The sequence below is a fragment of the Harmonia axyridis genome, chromosome 6 (genome assembly GCF_914767665.1).
Source record: "Harmonia axyridis chromosome 6, icHarAxyr1.1, whole genome shotgun sequence".
Taxonomy (NCBI): domain Eukaryota; kingdom Metazoa; phylum Arthropoda; class Insecta; order Coleoptera; family Coccinellidae; genus Harmonia; species Harmonia axyridis.
Window position 1 is genome coordinate 38,079,686 of NC_059506.1, and position 18,810 is coordinate 38,098,495.

The 18,810-nt window shown below is 37.0% G+C and overlaps 1 protein-coding gene across 2 annotated transcripts in view; it reads right to left on the bottom strand.

Annotated features, from left to right (window-relative positions):
- Positions 1 to 1,586: 1,586 nt before the first annotated feature.
- LOC123681880 (SH2 domain-containing protein 4A-like) overlaps positions 1,587 to 18,810 on the bottom strand; it is a 29,681-nt gene continuing 12,457 nt past the window's right edge. For both annotated transcript variants that reach the window (XM_045620222.1, XM_045620221.1), the window contains exons 2-6: positions 10,260 to 10,478; positions 9,645 to 10,140; positions 6,636 to 6,857; positions 5,253 to 5,447; positions 1,587 to 1,961 (exon numbers count right to left, since the gene is read on the bottom strand). In XM_045620222.1, coding sequence (XP_045476178.1) covers positions 1,852 to 1,961; positions 5,253 to 5,447; positions 6,636 to 6,857; positions 9,645 to 10,140; positions 10,260 to 10,472 — 1,236 coding nt within the window. In that variant the 5' untranslated portion in view covers positions 10,473 to 10,478 and the 3' untranslated portion in view covers positions 1,587 to 1,851. The remainder of the gene's footprint in view (positions 1,962 to 5,252; positions 5,448 to 6,635; positions 6,858 to 9,644; positions 10,141 to 10,259; positions 10,479 to 18,810) is intronic.

Here is an 18,810-nt window from a genome sequence, read left to right on the forward strand (position 1 = left end):
GAATATTATCCCACCGTCGGTTTCCTCCTAACTCCCTTCAAAGCCGAGATATTGCGAATTTTGTGAAACAATAGTCGTTTAAACCTGTAGAAAAATTTTTTTGATAGGAACCGATGCCTAATATGAAATCTACATCCTCAAAACCCTTTGAATACACCATAAAAAGTTCAAATTCGAACGGTCGATTTTTTCGGAAAAACCAAGACTATATATAACCTTAGGTAAATTTCGTGGAAAAAATTTTTTGGCCTGAAAATTTGTGAGAAGAAGCATTCGACCACGGCGATTACAAATCCGCAATCAGTTCGCGTATAAAAGGACTCAATTTCGAGATTTTCTGGAAAAAATAAAAAATTTAAATCATTAGGAGCCATCTTTCTGCGTTTGATTGAACTACTCTTTTCCGCGGCCTAACACGGATAGAATCCTGTAATGGGTATCTATTCATCATAACTGAGTTGGAGCTATTCTTCCTAGATAGCACCACTGAGGCCAAGAAAAAAATCTGATTTGGAAAATTTTAATAGGTGAGTTTATGGCCGGATCTGCTTCAAAATTTGATATAAGGAGGTTATCTCGATGCTTATTATCGATTTGAAATCAGGTAATTCCTAGAGTGACTGTGAACCCAAATATCCGGCATTTTGTGAAATTTTTTGAGAAAAAAATTGGCAGCGGAGGACTTTCAAAATTTGATATCATGAAGAGTTTTCGATTCTGTATTCTAACCCACCATCGGTTTCCTCCTAACGCCCCTCAAAGCCGAGATATCGCGAATTTTGTAAAACAATAGTCGTTTAAACCAGTAGAAAAATTTTTCTGACAGAAACTGATGCCTAATTCGGAATCTACATCCTCGAAACTTTTCAAATACACCATAAAAAGTTCAAATTCTCTCGGTCGATTTTTTCGAAAAAACCAAGACTATAACCTTATGCAAATTTCGAGAAAAAAATTTTTTGGCCTGAAAATTTGTGAGAAGAAGCATTCGACCACTGCGAATATAAATCTGCAATCAGTTCGCTTCTAAAAGGTCACAATTTCGAGATATTCCGAGTTTTGTTAGAGGAATTTTCGAGGGTGATGCTCTCTGGTGGCCAAAATCTAAGGCTTTTAAAATGGGTAATGATGCCCCACAACTGAGAGTTATGGTTGCCCCACTACTGAGGCTTTCTAGCTATGCTCTTGTTGAAATTTTGAAACATTTTTCTGGTCGACTTTGATGCCTAATTCGAAATCTTATTCTCAGTTATCTTCTAGTGAAGGAATAAATATATCAATACAAAGTTTTCAAAAAGATATTTTCAATTTTTTCATAGCAATATGAATTCTGTAAAATTGACTTCTGTTAGGAAATTTTCGCATCATCTTACAGCGGTTGGAAGGTTCATTTGAAATTTCGTGTGAAAATTACATGATTACGATTTTGAACTTATGTTCAAAAGATCCTAAGGTTAGTGTTTGAACTAAAGTACTTAGGTATTTTTAAATTTTTTGCTCAACTATCGACCTGATTTTTATTGTTTTTATCGTTTGTAACGAATTTCAATCTCTAGGTTGCTTGTAGAAGGAAAAAAAAAACACAATTCGATTCGAAATATCTTTATTCTCACATTCGATATGAAATCGCGACGTAGAAATTATAATATCGTTTATCCTATAATAAACTGCAATGAAACTTAAGTCTAATATCGAGTAATAAAACTTAGGAAATACGAGTATGATTAACTTCGATCTTTTCAATCGTTTCTAAATGGTTAGCGATAAAATGCCAGCTAGGATCACAGTAGGCCATACGTTTGATAAGAGCACAGAACTAGAGACGGAGGTTTCTCTTGATCTTCTTCCCCCCTATTCCAGTTCCTTTATGGCAGTGTCGGAGAGTCTGGGGCAGGAGAGGTTCAGCGTTTCGCCGCCAGACAGTGACAGCGGGTGGGTTTTGTGGTAGGTCACTAGATCACCTGTAAAAAAAAATAATGGGGATTGAAATTTTGTTCATACAATATTTCATGAAAAATTCAATTTGATCCTTTTTCGTGTCTAATTTTGAGCCAGTGAGTCAATATTTTCCCGGACAGAGTTTCAATCGAAATGAATGCCACGCTTGCTCACCGCAAAAGTAACAAGGTATTTTCGATTTCGAACGCTTAAACAGAATATTTTGCGTCGCTATGTGACAGTGGATGAAACATGGACTCATCACTACACTTCTGAGCCCAAGAAAGCGCCAGCTATGTGGAAAGCAGTCGGTCCAAAACATCAGCTAACAAGGTTATGGCATCCGTTCTTTGGGACGTACATGGTATATTGTTCATTGACTTTATAAACAAAGGTAAAATAGTGTTTCAACGTGTTGGATCGATTTACTGCAGAAATTAAGAAGAAACGTCCCAAAATGGAAAAGAAAAAATCTCTCCCCGTCACGAATCTATAAAAATCATGGTCAAATTGTCAACTGACCACCTTGAATATTCTTCAGATCTTCCCCAGTGAACACTGGCTTTTTGCATATCCAAAAAAAAAAAATACTCCAGGGAAAAAAATTGGCTCTAATGAAGAAGTGACAGCCAAGGTTGAAGCCCATTTTGAAAGCAGGGACAAATCTTTTTACAGAAAAGATATTGAACAGTAAGAGAAGACTTGAAGAACACATATCACTCTTGTAGGTTTCAAGAAAAAGTGTGTTTTTACTATTTAGACTTTAGACCAAGGACTAATTGAGAAAAGTGTAAGTTTAATCGTGCCAAACATCTGTGAGAAATCAGCTCAGAAAACTACATGAAAATAGACGTTAAAATAGACACAAAATGACCATGTAGGATATGAGGTTCATAAGGGGTTGTCCAAACTATGTAAATCTGACATTCCAAAAACTTGTCATTATGTCTAACCTTTCTGTCAACTGTCAAATAATGACAGGAGGTGTCAAATTAATGACTCCTGGAGCGGAGAGTTGTACCAATTGAAAATAGTAAAAAAAAAAACAACGAGTGACTGTCCATCCTAGGAAGAAGAGTGGTACCTATGTGTGCAATCGCGATTACATCGGCACAGGAAAAGATAAATAAATTGGACGGTGTCTGGTGTAACTCTGCCAAGCGAGGCGTGCGGAAGTAAACATGGAAACTTTCGCGCGAGCAATAACCAAACCGATATATACGAAAAAAATTGGATAGTAATATAGGCCAATCACCCAACAATATATAACGATGATATAATTCTGTGGAATTGGCACGATTAACGGGGTGGAACGAACTAGATATTGCCGAGTGGATGCTGCAATTTGTGGGATTGACGCAAGACGAACATCCTATTGTGTTTGAAGAAGGGCTGTCATCGAATATTTTACGACAGAACACGAGGAAGTTGGTAGTCATACTTTTATTATTTCGCATTTTCGAGGGAGTACCTAAATCGAAATATGCTTCAAGTATTAGGCCAATTGAAAAGTCCCCGGTCTGATGCACAGATGGAGGAGCTAGTATTAAATCCATATGATTTTAAGTTAGTACCAACCTTCAAACGATACGTGTCAAATTTGACAGCAGTCCGACCATTAGTTTGTAAGATATTTCGTTGTGAGTGTGGCTACTTTTGTTATTTGAAAAAAGATGGAAAAAAAGAATTTCGTGTGCTGATAAAATATTGCTTTTTGAGGGGGAAAAATACAGTTGAAGCAAAATCTTGGCTTGATGAAGAGTTTCCGGGGTCTGCATCAGGAAAATCAACCATCATTGATTGATATGCTAAGTTTAAAGGTGTTAAAATGAGCACCAAAGACGGCGAACGCAGTGGACTCCCAAAAGAGGCTGTCACCCAGGAAAAAATCAAAAAAGTTCACAAAATAATTTTGAATGACCGTAAAGTGAAGTTGATCGAGATAGCAGACATTGAGAAGATATCATCTGACCGTGTACATCATATCATTCACGAATATTTGTACATGAGAAAGCTGTGTGCAAAATGGGTGGCCGCGCGAGCTCACAATCGATCAAAAACAACAACGTGTTAATGATTCTGAGCAGTGTTTGAAGCTGTTTAAGTGCAATAAACCTGAATTTTTGCGTCGATATGTGACAATGGATGGAACGTGGCTCCATCATTTCACTCCGGAGTCCAATCGACAGTCAGCTGAGTGGACTGCACACGATGAACCGAATCCAAAGCGAGGCAAAACACAACAGTCAGCTGGCAAGGTTATGGCATCAATATTCAGGGATGCGCAAGGTTTAATATTCATTGATTACCTCCAAAAGGGCCAGACCATCAACGGCGATTATTATATAGCGTTGTTGGATCGTTGTAGGATGAAATCGTTAAAAAACCGCCCCATTTGAAGAAAAAAAAGACGCTGTTTCATCAAGACAATGCGCCGTGTCACAAAACAATGAAAAAAATCGCAAAATTGCATGAATTGGTCTTCGAATTGCTTCTGCATCCACCGTATCCGCCAGATCTGGCCCCCAGCGACTTTTTCGTGTTCTCAGACCTCAAAAGAATGCTCGCTGGTAAGAAATTCAGCGCCAATGAAGAAGTAATCGCCGAAACTGTGGCCTATTTTGAAGCGAAAGAAAATCGTACTAAAAAAATGGTATATAGGTAGAAAAGTTGTAAGATCGTTATAATCGCTGTATCGCCCTCGAAAGCAACTATGTTGAATAATAAAATCGAATTTTGCCAAAAAAAATGTGTTTTACTACGGTAGATCGGAGACTTTTAAATTGGCCTGTGAGTCAAAACAGCGGTTTCATATTTCATTAGAGATCGAGGTCATGGAAAATGGAGCCCTCTTTCGGTAGTAACAAAAACAGTAATTCGATCCTTTATTCCAAAGAAAACGCAAAACCTAATCTAATCAATGTGTTAAAAACAGTTCTAGAATCGGAAACTCGAAGCCAAGTACTTTTTTAAGATCCCAATTCGCCAAGCTGACCAAGACGAACGGTACTACCTAATCAGATGACGTAACCAAATTTACCGTCAAATTTGGCATAGTAGGATTACTAGGTCGCGGCGGTACAGGCAAAAAAAGCGAACAAGATCCACTCATACCGTATGATATAATAACAAACAAACTTCCTCATCGAGGTATTTGGAGCAAAATTCTAATTGAGCGTGACGTTCTCAATTTGGCCCACGCTAAGGAAGGAACTAATAACTTCATCGGATTGAGGTACCAAATTACCAAATTTCGTGAGGATCGTATAAGATGAAGACGAATTTTTTTAATCGATGTTGATATGGGTACTTACTTAGCGTATTATGCTCCATCTGGTTTGTACCGGTAAAACTATACTTGGGACCTGCGTTGATAAGGTAATGTTTGCACTTCTCCTTCGCCCTGTATGAGATGGCGTAGCCCCAAATCTTCTCGGACAGCCTGACCAAAAAGGAACCGTACTTCTGGTCCAGCAGAAGCTTCTCAGCATCTCCCCTGGTTATCAGACCTACAAAAAAAATTTTTTCCTCGTAATCGGTTACATATACGACAAAACTACAAGATCAAAATCAATCCAAAAATTTATAACTAGATTAACGTTTCTTTCTACATTTTTTAAACTACCAAAAAAAAAGCACAAAGGAAAAACAGGCACTGTTCCAGAAAAATATCACTCTGCAGATTTTCAAATGAAATTGGTATAACATATGATATATTTCAAATTTCAGTTGAATATCTTGTGAATTGTAGAGAAAAATCAAACTTTAACGCCCTGTCTCTCGAAAACAAAGTGTTTTCGGGAATTCCTCATTCGTTTGTAGGTACCTCCGATTTAGGAAAATCCTGTATTGTCAAGTTTCAGAGATATGTATTTTCAAAGATTTTTAACGTTGAAGATAATTGATCCTATTCTCGAACCAGGAAAATCAAAAAAGTTCTGGACACGACAGACGGACTGACTTTTTAATCGAATTTTGGATTATATACATTCCAAAACATACACTGGAAAATTCCAGAGAGTCGAAAATTTTTTCTTCGAACAATATTACTGAAAAATTGAATTTGGTTTACCTCATAGAATAATAAACATAGATAGAGGGAGTATACGCAATTTTTACATGTCCCCAACATGTTTAGATTACGTTGCCGGATTGTGATATATTTTCAAATCCACAATTTTACTATATCGTTATGAATGTATATTATATTGAATGAAAAATATTTATATCAGTGATTCCCGATTAAATATGCAAATTTGAATATTTGTAATCCGATATTTTTTCAAATTGTCGAATTTATAAAGAGCAGAATATTTATTATTTTCTTTATCTACCTGCTGAAATCCAAGGTTTGGCAACTTTCGCTCTCCTTGTGTCAACGGTTGTTTCACGTCGTTTGGCGCGCTTGAAGTTTGTTTTCTGAATTTCTGATATATTTAGGTATTTATTTCAATGAATTTTGAGTTAATATGAAACGTTAATTCACCATGGGACATAAAAAGTGCGTTCTACGTGGAGAAACTCGCGAATTGAGTGAAATATCGTATCACTGATATGTTTTCATTCCCGCGCGCTACCTGTCAAATTTGATAGTTCATGTTGGGCACAAAATTTGCTGACATATGCTCCCTCTAACTATTTTTATTACTCTGAGGAGGTTATCGAAACCAAATTCAATTTTTTTCTCTCAAACTCACCGTGAAACCATGGAGAAAAGTTGCCGTTCTTATCACAGACTCCCGATCTACTCTTGTCTTTGGATCTGAACCATTCCAGCACCGCCTGTCTTCCTGGGGGAACCCCCTGGTTCACCGTACTGTACGTGGTATCTATTTCTAGGTTGGCTGACAGTCTGTGTTCTTCCCTTGCCCTTCTTGCTATCTCCCTCTTCTGTTGTTCGGCTTCTTTGGCTTTCCTTTCTGCAAATCGATAATTTCGTGATGTACAACGAAACCAAACAAATTTATCTGTATTGGTCATTGAGCACATCAAAAGGGGGTATTTTCGATTCGAATAAAACGTATTGAAAAAAAATAGGAGTCGAAAAAGTAATATTTAAAAAGGTTTCCAAGACGTAATTCGCACCAACATGGCATTAGTGACGTCACTTTGATATATAAACAATCTAGGGTTTTCTTTGGTGAAAATCATTTTGATGCAACTAAATTAACATTTATTATTTAATAATATTGTATTGTTAAGATCGAACCAATACATTCTTGCTATAGCAATCTCTTGAGATAACTATTCAAAGATCTTTCGAATGCCAAAAGTTCACAATGACCTTTCCTAGAGTAAACGAATCTTCTCAAACTCAAACATAACCAACATATTTTATTTTAAAAAAAAGTTCAAATTCACAGCACAACCCTAAACATGAACGGACAACATTGCAAAACACTTGTTTACTTCAAACTGACGTCATGTCAAGTGTTTTTATCACGTGGTAAATAATCAGAATTGTAAGCTTTGTTAGCTTTGTTGCCTATTTTTTTCGAATTAATGTAACTTGTATGGGTGTCAATGATAAAGACAATATTTTCAATACTGTCAACCAGCCTACTCGATTACGAGTCATTGTCTCGACAGATATGAATTCTTGCAGGGACAATGTCTGGTTGGACGAGCATAAAACCGCAAAATCATTAATTTCTTGTTGTCTTGTAGAAGGTCGAAAGACAGATTGATTTCAGACGTTGGTTACATTACACTGGTCGAGAAATATTAAGATTATTCAAGAATTCGCACAGTACAAATATCGATTGTCTCGATTCACTGGATTCTTCAGGGTTCAGTTCCGGCCCTTCTCCACTTGAAGGAGCAACTATTTCTAGCGAAAAATCAACATGTGACCTTTAAATATCAGAGCTAACAGATGAAGGATTCTTCAGGGATCAGTTCTAACCCTTCTACAATTGAATGTGTCACTATATCTATGTTTAAAGTTGGAGATTTGGTCTAGTATAGATGACTGTTAAATTACGCATCAAATGAGGATTGAATACAAAGCTGTGGAGAAGTAAACGTTTCTGTATATGCCATGCATTTTTTCACGAATGACTAATACGATAAAGAATGTCCGATACAATTTAGTCATCTAGCAAACCCAGCAAAACAATGGTCGATAATAAAATAATAGTTATTTCGATTTCCAACTCTCCGCTAGAACATTTTATTCTTCTTGAAAAACACTGCGAAATTTTCTACTATGGTTTATGATTTCCTCTTTCAACACGAAATATCGCGATTGGTGAAAAAAACATGATAAAATCAAGGAAAAAAAATATCTATGAATATCCTGAGTCATCTGTTTCAAAGGGTGTTTCATTGTATGCAAGGAAGTTCACCCAACCGGTAACGTCTAAGCATTTTAATTCCATATTGTTCAAGTTGTATTTTTAACAATAATTCTTACAACTTGTAATTGAATTTATCTCATAAGTCATAGTTGTTTGAAAACACCAATCATCCTACGATCTCGTGGTGTTTCTAGTGTTCTATTTTTATTTCAAATACAGTAGAATAATTTAATTTGCCTCTACCTTCCCCGCTCCACTATATTTTTATCTTTGAATAATTCCTCAAACGAAGTAAAAGATCTAAATGTTTATATTCGAGAGAATAAGTGGGAGGACTGTCCGTATCCATGGTTATGGCCGTAACCATGGTTAGGTCGTTCAGAACGTCAAAGTTTTTAGACCAATCATAAGCTAGTCTTATTCTCGCGAATATTTTTCTCGCGACAATACCAGCTGTCTTTGGTTTATGTTCGGTCAGATAGATTAAAAATTTTGATATGTGAAATAGTTATCTTTATGATCAGTATTGGCAGGGGGCTGAACTAGGATAATTTATTTGTTTTCAGCCTCCTTTTCGCCTATGAAAAGTGGTGTACTGTGTCTTATTTGTATAGGGTCTTTTTTTTAGAGCTATAGAACTTTAAATTGCAATAAAACAACGATGGATTATTCGATTGACATGAATTTTATTTACCCGCAAGATAATCTATGCTTATCCGCATAGACCAATGACTTTACATAGCCCCACAGAAAGTAGTCTAGCGGTGTAAAATCACAAGAACTTGGAGGCCAATTCACAGGTCCAAAACGTGAAATTAGGCGGTCACCAAACGTGTCTTTCAATAAATCGATTGTGGCACGAGCTGTGTGACATGTTGCGCCGTCTTGTTGGAACCACAGCTCTTGGACATCATGGTTGTTCAATTCAGGAATGAAAATGGCTCAATCATGGCTCTATACCGATCACCATTGACTGTAACGTTCTGGCCATCATCGTTTTTGAAGAAGTACGGACCAATGATTCCACCAGCCCATAAAGCGCACCAAACAGTCAGTTTTTCTGGATGTAACGGTGTTTCGACATACACTTGAGGATTAGCTTCACTCCAAATGCGGCAGTTTTGTTTGTTGACGTAGCCATTCAACCAGAAGTGCGCTTCATCGCTAAACAAAATAAAATGGACGTAGTGCGCGATACGTATTCCGCACAGAACCATTATTTTCGAAATAAATTGCACTATTTGCAAGCGTTGTTCAGGCGTGAGTCTCTTTATGATGAATTGCCAACCAAACTGAGAATAAATCACTTGACAGCTGTTGAATCGGTCGCCATCTTGAACAGTAATGCCAACTTAAAGTTATATACCTCGAAAAAAACACCCGTTACGTAATAAAAATGTTCAATACCTTGTTCCCTCCAAGCTTGCTCGTGCATTTTCTCATCCTCAGCAGCCTGCGCTGCAATCTCCTGTCTCTTCTTCTGCATATTCTTCAGTATTTGACAGGTCCTCTCTTCAGTCAGTCTTTTCTCCCACAGCGCAACCTTCTGCGACACCTTCTGCGTGGCATTCTTGCCCACATCTTGAAAAACGTCAGCGTTCATTATGTTATATCTGTTCTTGTCCTTGTAGTTGTTTATCGAGTAGTTTGTCAGCAGGTTGTTGCTCTTTTTACTGTTGATCTTCTCTCTGATCTCGTCCACAGAACAGTATATGTCCGCGTCGTCTTCTATGACGAATTTGGGGGTTGGGGTGATTTGGAAGTCTTCAATTTTTGGGGTTAGGTATTGGGAGAGCTCTGCTTCAACCTCTTTTTCAGCCAGTTTCCTGGCTTTCTCCAGGGATTCGTCTCTGAGTATGTCTTCGATGGATCTGTCGTTGGGGTGTTCGCCCATCACCCAAACCTGAGGGACCATTGAGAAAATGAAGAAGAAGAAGAATCGACTAGTCAAAATGATTTACTTCATGAGAAATTAACTCATTGAGCTCCTAAGGGGTCCTAGAGTATTTTTTTTAGTCTTACCCATGGTTCACCGTCTGTGCCTTTCAAAAAGTCCACCTTCTTCTTGTTTTTCGACTTCGAGCTAGGCTGATCTCCCAATTTGTCCGTCCACACCGTCCATCTTCTAACTTGTTCCTCCCGCATCTTGCAGAACAGCTTCTGCTTGTAGTCCTCGTCCAGTTCTGCCAAGATCTCGGGATCCACGTACATGTCCCGAAGGATCTGTTGCAGCATCTTCGCCTGGAACAAAAGAAATATCATTAGCGAGGACGCTTTAGCAAAACAGCAGTGCTGCCACTTCTTAGGAAGTACTACTAATAGGTGGGAAATTCAGGTGAATATCAATCTAGGTCTCAGAGTGATAAACATAGATAGAGGGAGCATATTTCATTTTCAGTAAGTAATTTTTGTCCCCAACATGAACTTTCGAATTTGACATTAAGCGCGCGGAAATGAAAACATATCAGTGATACGATATTCCACTCAATTCGCGAGTTTCTCCACAAAGAACGCACTTCTTATGTCCCATAGAATTAAGGCTATTATCATTTTCGGACTACGAAAGAAGAAGAAGAAAAGCGAATTCCCTGTCTCCGTTTTCCAACCTTCCCGTTCCAGATGGCAGCACCGTGCGAACAATCTCTTTCGAAGGGTACGTTCAGAAAAAAACAACGATAACCAAAAGTACTTACGACCGTCTTAAATCCGCTTGAAACAGTACATCGGTCTGAAATTCCTCATTGATCGGATCAAGGTGAGCAAACCTTTGTGCGGAGTTACACTGACACCGTACAAAGGTCATACGACATTCACTTTCTAAAATCCCTCCAGACACGGTGTGTAAACAATACCGATAAATACTTTATACCGTGTCGGGTGTTGCGCGTATTTGACGGTTTTCTTCGAATCGTTACTCGGGTTGCCGTTTGGAAAGGGCGATTTTGTTGCACAACCCGGAACGCCTACCGGATCTAGGTTGTGTATAATTTGCGGCGAGAAAAAAAATAGATATAAAGTCCACGAGAAGATTTATCTCGCGATAAGTCGGACGATGTGTGTGACGCTTTAGTTTTTCAATTGTACTATTGTATCGGAAATGGTATCGATGGTTGGTCAATGAAACGCAAGATATGTATTATTCATACGTTATATCACAAGACCTATTATTTAAATTAATCAGTAAAGTGATATACTGCAAGATAACTCGAATAAGTGAAAAAATTCTTTGTTGGTAGTTTATTGATAATGAAATTTGACATTTTCTGAATCCGTACAAGAGATGCTGAAGCTACAGCAATCACAGAAGGTTTATAAGCCTTTAAACGACATTTCGAACAACAATCCTTTAGAAACTAAAAGTTTCTAGAAACTTACAGAAATGTTGTTTTAGTTTCAGAAATATATGCTTGAACGAAAACTTCAGGCAACAATTCTTTAGAAACTAAAGGTTTCTGCAAACTTACAGAAATGTTGTTTTATTTTCAGAAATGTATGCTTGAATAAAAACCTCAGGCAACAATTCTTTAGAAACTAAAATTTCTGCAAACTTACAGAAATGTTGTTTTAGTTTCAGAAATGTATGCTTGATCAAAAACTTTAGGCAACAATTCTTTAGAAACTAAAAGTTTCTGGAAACTTGCAGAAATGTTGTTTTAGTTTCAGAAATGTATGCTTGATCAAATACTTTAGGCAAGAATTGTGAGAATAACTGATAAATGACACATTGAAAAGCACTATGAAGGATAAACAAATAATAAACTAAGTTCGAAGAAATTTACCCAAGTTAGATATATGAAAAAAATCGAGTGACTATACCTTCAAGACTAGATTCTTTATATAGAATCTGCGGCGTTTTTCTTCCGTACTTATCGGCCTTCGCTGTGAATGAAAATAACCAGTCTTTGTCCAACTAAAGCGTGAAGTTGAAATCCAGGTAGACGATTTAAAAATAAATACGTATCGAAGGCCAACAACCCCTGATGTTTTTATTATTCAACCGATTCTGAGTATCGAAATCTTACGTCGATATACTGATGACTCACTTTGTTGGGCGTTTCGTAATACATAAATCCGCTTTTATGAACAAGATATTCTATTATTCTTCCCGTTAGTACTTAGTTTCAAAAGATTTTGTAATATTGGAAATTCCATACAATTCTCTTTTGGATTCCTTCTTCTCTTGAAACTCATCATCATGAATAGACTCACGCCTGAACAACACTTGCAAATAGTGCAATTTTATTTCGAAAATAATGCTTCTGTGCGGAATACGTATCGCGCACTACGTCCATTTTATTTTGTTTAGCGATGAAGCGCACTTCTGGTTGAATGGCTACGTCAACAAACAAAACTGCCGCATTTGGAGTGAAGCTAATCCTCAAGTGTATGTCGAAACACCGTTACATCCAGAAAAACTGACTGTTTGGTGCGCTTTATGGGCTGATGAAATCATTGGTCCGTACTTCTTCAAAAACGATGATGGCCAGAACGTTACAGTCAATGGTGATTGGTATAGAGCCATGATTACTAACTTTTTCATTCCTGAATTGAACAACCATGATGTCCAGGAGCTGTGGTTCCAACAAGATGACGCAACATGTCACACAGCTCGTGCCACAATCGATTTATTGAAAGACACGTTTGGTGACCGCCTAATTTCACGTTTTGGACCTGTGAATTGGCCTCCAAGATCTTGTGATTTAACACCGCTAGACTACTTTCTGTGGGGCTATGTAAAGTCATTGGTCTATGCGGATAAGCCACAAACCCTTGACCATTTGGAAGACAACATTCGCCGTGTTATTGCCGATATACGGCAAGAAATCATATTTAAAATGTAATGCCACAAGATTATCTTGCTGATAAATAAAATTCATGTCAATCGAATAAAATCCATCGTTGTTTTTTGCAATTCAAAGTTCTATAGCTCTAAAAAAAACACCCTTTATTAATTTTTCAATGTTTAGCCGTGAATCTTTAGTATCATGGGCTAGTCTGCCTATCACTAGATGTGAAGCTTGGAGATCTCCAGTATTCCTAGTGAAAGACAGTTCCTGATGGCCAAATAGTCCTTCGATTATAAATATTGTGGTTCTCTCCCTGTTCCTACAAGATTTTTTCAATCACTGTTCAATCAATTCCCAGTTATCAGTGCGGTAGATCATAATTTCCGACGTACCAACCTCGCAATTAATATATCCTTTCCACTCTGCATCTAACAATTTGTTCGTAACAAATCGCGAATCGAAACATTTGCAATTACCGAGATCTTATCTGGGGTGAACATAGAGAAAGTGAATCTTTTCATATCGTTATGATCGGACACATTTGCGTGTTCATATCAGAGAACCGAATTGCATTATAATCCTTCCTCTATGTCATTCGAGAGCACTCTTTCTACACGTCCATCTATAACATATTCAATTTCGATTCTATGTATAGGAAGCGGTCCGTCCGATGGGGAAAGTGATACAATTAAAAGCTAAAAGGTACAGCGATCTTATCTGCCCGCATAAGTAGGCACAGAGCTAACATATGTACTTATCGCGTCTATGATCGGCGCAATTACAAACATAGAATGGTAATCGCATAGACAATCGGAGTTATTCTTTTTCGCGTAGTGGTAATTGATATTACTCAATGGACTTGCCTTTCTTCTTCGTTACAAGATGTGTCAGTTTTTTAATTAGACTTTTGTTAATCATCTCGGTGATTTATAACACTTTCTTGGATGACATAAACGGCTGTATATGAGGTTAGAATTTGATGTTTTGTTTCAAATTCCTTATGGAGTAGAGAGTGAGGGAAATACTTCCTCAACTTCCTGTAAATTGCATTCAGTACCGCCCTGTGTCTCAAAGGGGACATTGTGTTTGTATTCTATTAATGGACTTCTACTTTAATGGGATGAGTCATGAGGCAGAACGTTTTAAAGGATATCTAATCGAGACTCACCCTATACCAACAACGTATTATAAGATCTTTATCCGATAATGTTATCGACAGAAAACAAACAAAACTAGACGACTCGACACATCTCAGATTTATTATTATTATCATTTCATCCCATATGACACATATATCAACCATAAAAATATTCAGTATGTATCAATCTTCAGAGTTATAAACATAGATAGAAGGAGCATATGTTATTTTCAGTAAGCAAATTTTGTCCCCAACATTAACTAACGAATTCGACATGAAGCGCGCGGATATGAAAACATATCAGTGATACGATATTTCACTCAATTCGCGAGTTTCTCCACAAAGAACGCACTTCTCATGTCTCAAAGTGAATCAACGTTTCATATTAACTCAAAATATATTGAAATAAATACCTAAATATATCAGAAATTCAGAAAACAAACTTCAAGCGCGCCAAACGACGTGAAACAACCGATGACACTAGGAGAGCAAAAGTTGCCAAACCTTGGATTTCAGCAGGTAGATACAGAAAATAATAAATATTCTGCATACTATAAATTCGACAATTAGGAAAAATATTGGATTCCAATTATTCAAATTTGCATATTTGATGGGAAATCTCTCAAATGAATATATTTCATTCAATTTAATATACATTCACAAGGATATAGTAAAATTGTGAATTTGAAAATATATCACAAACCAACAACGTAATCTAATCATGTTGGGGACATGTAAAACTTGCGTATACTCCCTCTATGTTTATTACTCTATGTATGCACCCCGTTCTATGAACGTTCTTGACGTTGACAACTGTATAATTCATCGATATGGGAAACGGAATCAAATCTTAGCCTAGAACTATAAATCGAACGTTGCTTTTGAACATTCCTTCGGTGTTTTATCGCAATACTGTTATGAATTCTTGCGAGAAAGAACTGGAATTTCGAAATGTTTCCGCATTACCTCTCCATAACGAGATCCTGTCGAAATGAAGTAATAGGATCTCGGTGTCACAGAAAACCGTGTATAAACTTGAACTTGACGATATGTCTCATTTGTTGCAGCGAAAACGATTTTATCGTGGGAAATGAATTTGAATACCCACCTATAAAGATCTGTTACAATCACATTAATGTTTAGAAATCAACATACGCCTTTCAACAGACAGTATTCTATGGTCCATATCTTTCTGTGGGCCGAGTTCACAGAACTCGATGTTGACTAGGTCCGGAGCGTAAAATCTTAATTGAAATTGACTTAAAAGTGACATAATACATGGAAATGGCTTTGCGATTTTCCGTTTTCACTTTCGTGCGTCTCGCTATTGACCACGTGAGCGTGGCAAGAGTGTGTGAGCGATGTATAGAATTAAGATGAATTAAATTTCTAAACAAGTGCGTCTCGCTTGTTATTAAAATACCTGGCTGCTTGAGAAATTACAACTTATACATATCAAGTCGCTATCTACGTTTGAAAATCTCCGACATGGATTGTTCTAAAAAAATTTACATTATGTTATACACCTTCCTCACTGAATACGAAATTGTCGCTACTTAACCAGGCGAAGCAAGTTTTGAACGTATCCCTATGAGAGTAGATTAAACCATAGAAGCAGATATGATATAATTCTTGAAATATTTTCAAGCCTTCTACTACTTCTTTCCATCGTGTAATTAGTCAATTTATTCTACAGGAAGTACAAGCAGGTTTTCTTAAGTTCCTTGAAGCGTATAGGTACATCTTAACCTTCATTGTATGGGTTGATTCCCCAAAAACATGCTATAAATAAATATTACGGTGCAACCTATAATTACCGAAGAACACCACTCGTAAGAACTTATAGATTTCAATGCTGAACCTGAATCGATAAAAATTTGTTCGATAGACGATTACTTTAGCGAATGTCATTGAAACATCGATCACGACGCTTTATTTGGAATTCTATGACCGGAAAACTCTATGTTCTTGTCGAGACCAGATGACAGGATGACTCAACACGTGAATTCTTTGGAAACATTGAAAGAAGCCTGTGACTAACTAACTTCAATGCTCCAATTCCATTTCGACTTGCAAAACAATGAGGAAACGCTCATTCGGAACCTATAATTACATTTCCATTTTCATAATACGACAATTCCGTCACCTTTTGACGTCGCGACCACAGAAAAGGATCATAGAATGCGAAAAAGTTCGATGGAAACCGGAAATACATCTCTCATGGTTAACTTTATGACTGTGGGAGCATAGAAAACTGTTTAATCGTTTTCTACTTTTACCGATCTCAGAATAGCGGTACGAAACCGGTACGTACGGCGATTCGAAATATGTGCCATATGCAGAACGGAGATACTGCTAATAACGCGTATTTTCTAACTGTGTCAGCATCTCCTTTAGAGGAAGAGCGATAGGCCGTAACGTCTGTGTCTATGCCCTAATGAAGAGCGGTCACCGAATGATCGATGATATCCGGAATGTTTTTCGATGATTTCTTCATTTTCTCTGGTCGCGAATGGATAACTTGACACCATAGAAGAAACTTGATACGTTTTGTGTACTTTTGACCTTGGATTGTCCGTTTGAATGCATGGTAAAGGGATTATGTAACGATATTTATTTACATTTATGGTAAAAATTTCCATTATATAAGCCGGATAAATGTAATAATTGATAGTTACAGATAAAATAACTGTCAAAGAATATTTGCATGAATAACACTTAGATTTTTTTTCTTAACGAAAGGTTAACACAGTTATAAATTTGTGATATCTGTGATTATATCATTCTTATTGATATGTGAACGAGCCCAACTGGTTTCACCTTGATGAAAAGGGAATAAGGAGAATTATGGAGTCCTGATACAAGGAAAACATTACCATTTTTCAATTGTAAAACAATAATCTAATAAAATCATTAATGTAAATTGAATTTCATAAGCAAAATTGTACATAGGTACTCGTCTATCTCTAAAACTTTGGTTGGTTTGACCAATAGATGTCACCTATTGGAAACAACTTTTTGGTTTGACTAATAGATGTCACCTATTGAAACCGTCTGTCATAAACTTTCTGGATTATCCACCAGATGTCATTGCGATCTTCTTGACACTGAATTCTATCACCGAAATTTCGTAAAAGGAGAAAAATTTTCAAAATTGAAATTGTCTTCAGTAGGGTCTTGACTGATCCTATGAGCGAATGATGATTTGGTGATCTGATCTTCAGGATTAAATATCCAAGCAGACGTTCCAATCGCAACGGACGCATCTTGCTACTATTTGACGCTCAGAAGACATATTTTAAATCAATAAATACCATCACAATAATTAATAGAACTATGCCTGTTGTTGGAAGATCTACAGGACAGCATAAATGAGGTTTCAAGAATGCTTGCATTCTTCTTGTGGGTCTAGTTTTTCATTACAGAAAGTTGATAACCAGGTAATGAAATATGGAGCCATGTTTCATATAAATTCGAATGGAAAATGTTGATGATAGTGATCATAAATTCGTTGAAATATGTATCAAATGGATAAATAATTTCTCTGTATACATTATGACCAAGGGCTTAAAGTATTTAGGTAGTAATGTACCTACTTAATAATGACATTGATAACTAAGCTTTAATACCAAAATAACAAACTGCCATGATATAATAGAGTAATAAACATAGATAGAGGGAGTATACGCAATTTTTACATGTCCCCAACATGGTTAGATTACGTTGTCGGATTGTGATATATTTTCAAATCCACAATTTTACTATATCGTTATGAATGTATATTATATTGAATGAAATATATTTATTTGAGTGATTCCCGATTAAATATGCAAATTTGAATATTTGGAATACGATATTTTTCCTGATTGTCGAATTTATAAAATGCATAATATTTATTATTTACTGTATCTACCTGCTGAAATCCAAGGTTTGGCAACTTTTGCTCTCCTAGTGTCATCGGTTGTTTCACGTCTTTTGGCGCGCTTGAAGTTTGTTTTCTGAATTTCTGATATATTTAGGTATTTAGTTCAATATATTTTGAGTTAATATGAAACGTTGATTCTCTATGGGACAATGAGAAACTCGCGAATTGAGTGAAATATCGTATCACTGATATGTTTTCATTTCCGCGCGCTTCATGTCAAATTTGATAGTGCATGTTGGGGACAAAATTCGCTTACTGAAAATGACATATGCTCCCTCTATTTATGTTTATTACTCTGAGCCTCACACAAAATTCATTCGGAAAATGTTGTTCTCTGATTGGTCCATTCGCAATGTGAGAAATAATAATATTAAGTGTACTTGTGTACATTTTCAAGGCTCACTCATCGCCTTATGCTCACTTATCGTGCATTTTTACATTCCGAAACGGGTCTAAAAGTTCAGGTGACCGTCGCATTGGACAAAGAAGAAAATCCACCTTCCAACAAAGGAAGACCAGCTTCCATCATTTCCTTAAACAGACGTCGCCAGACGACTGCGACGACATTCCTCGATCATACGTCGTTTGTTTTTATTTATCGCGCCCGTCCGATTGACCTTTGGAGCATTGGCGGCGACGTCGACGGGGCCCGTCCCAGAACGCTCTGGCGGGACCTGGTGGCACTCTTCGGAGACGACGCCGGGGTCATTGAGCCGCGAAAGG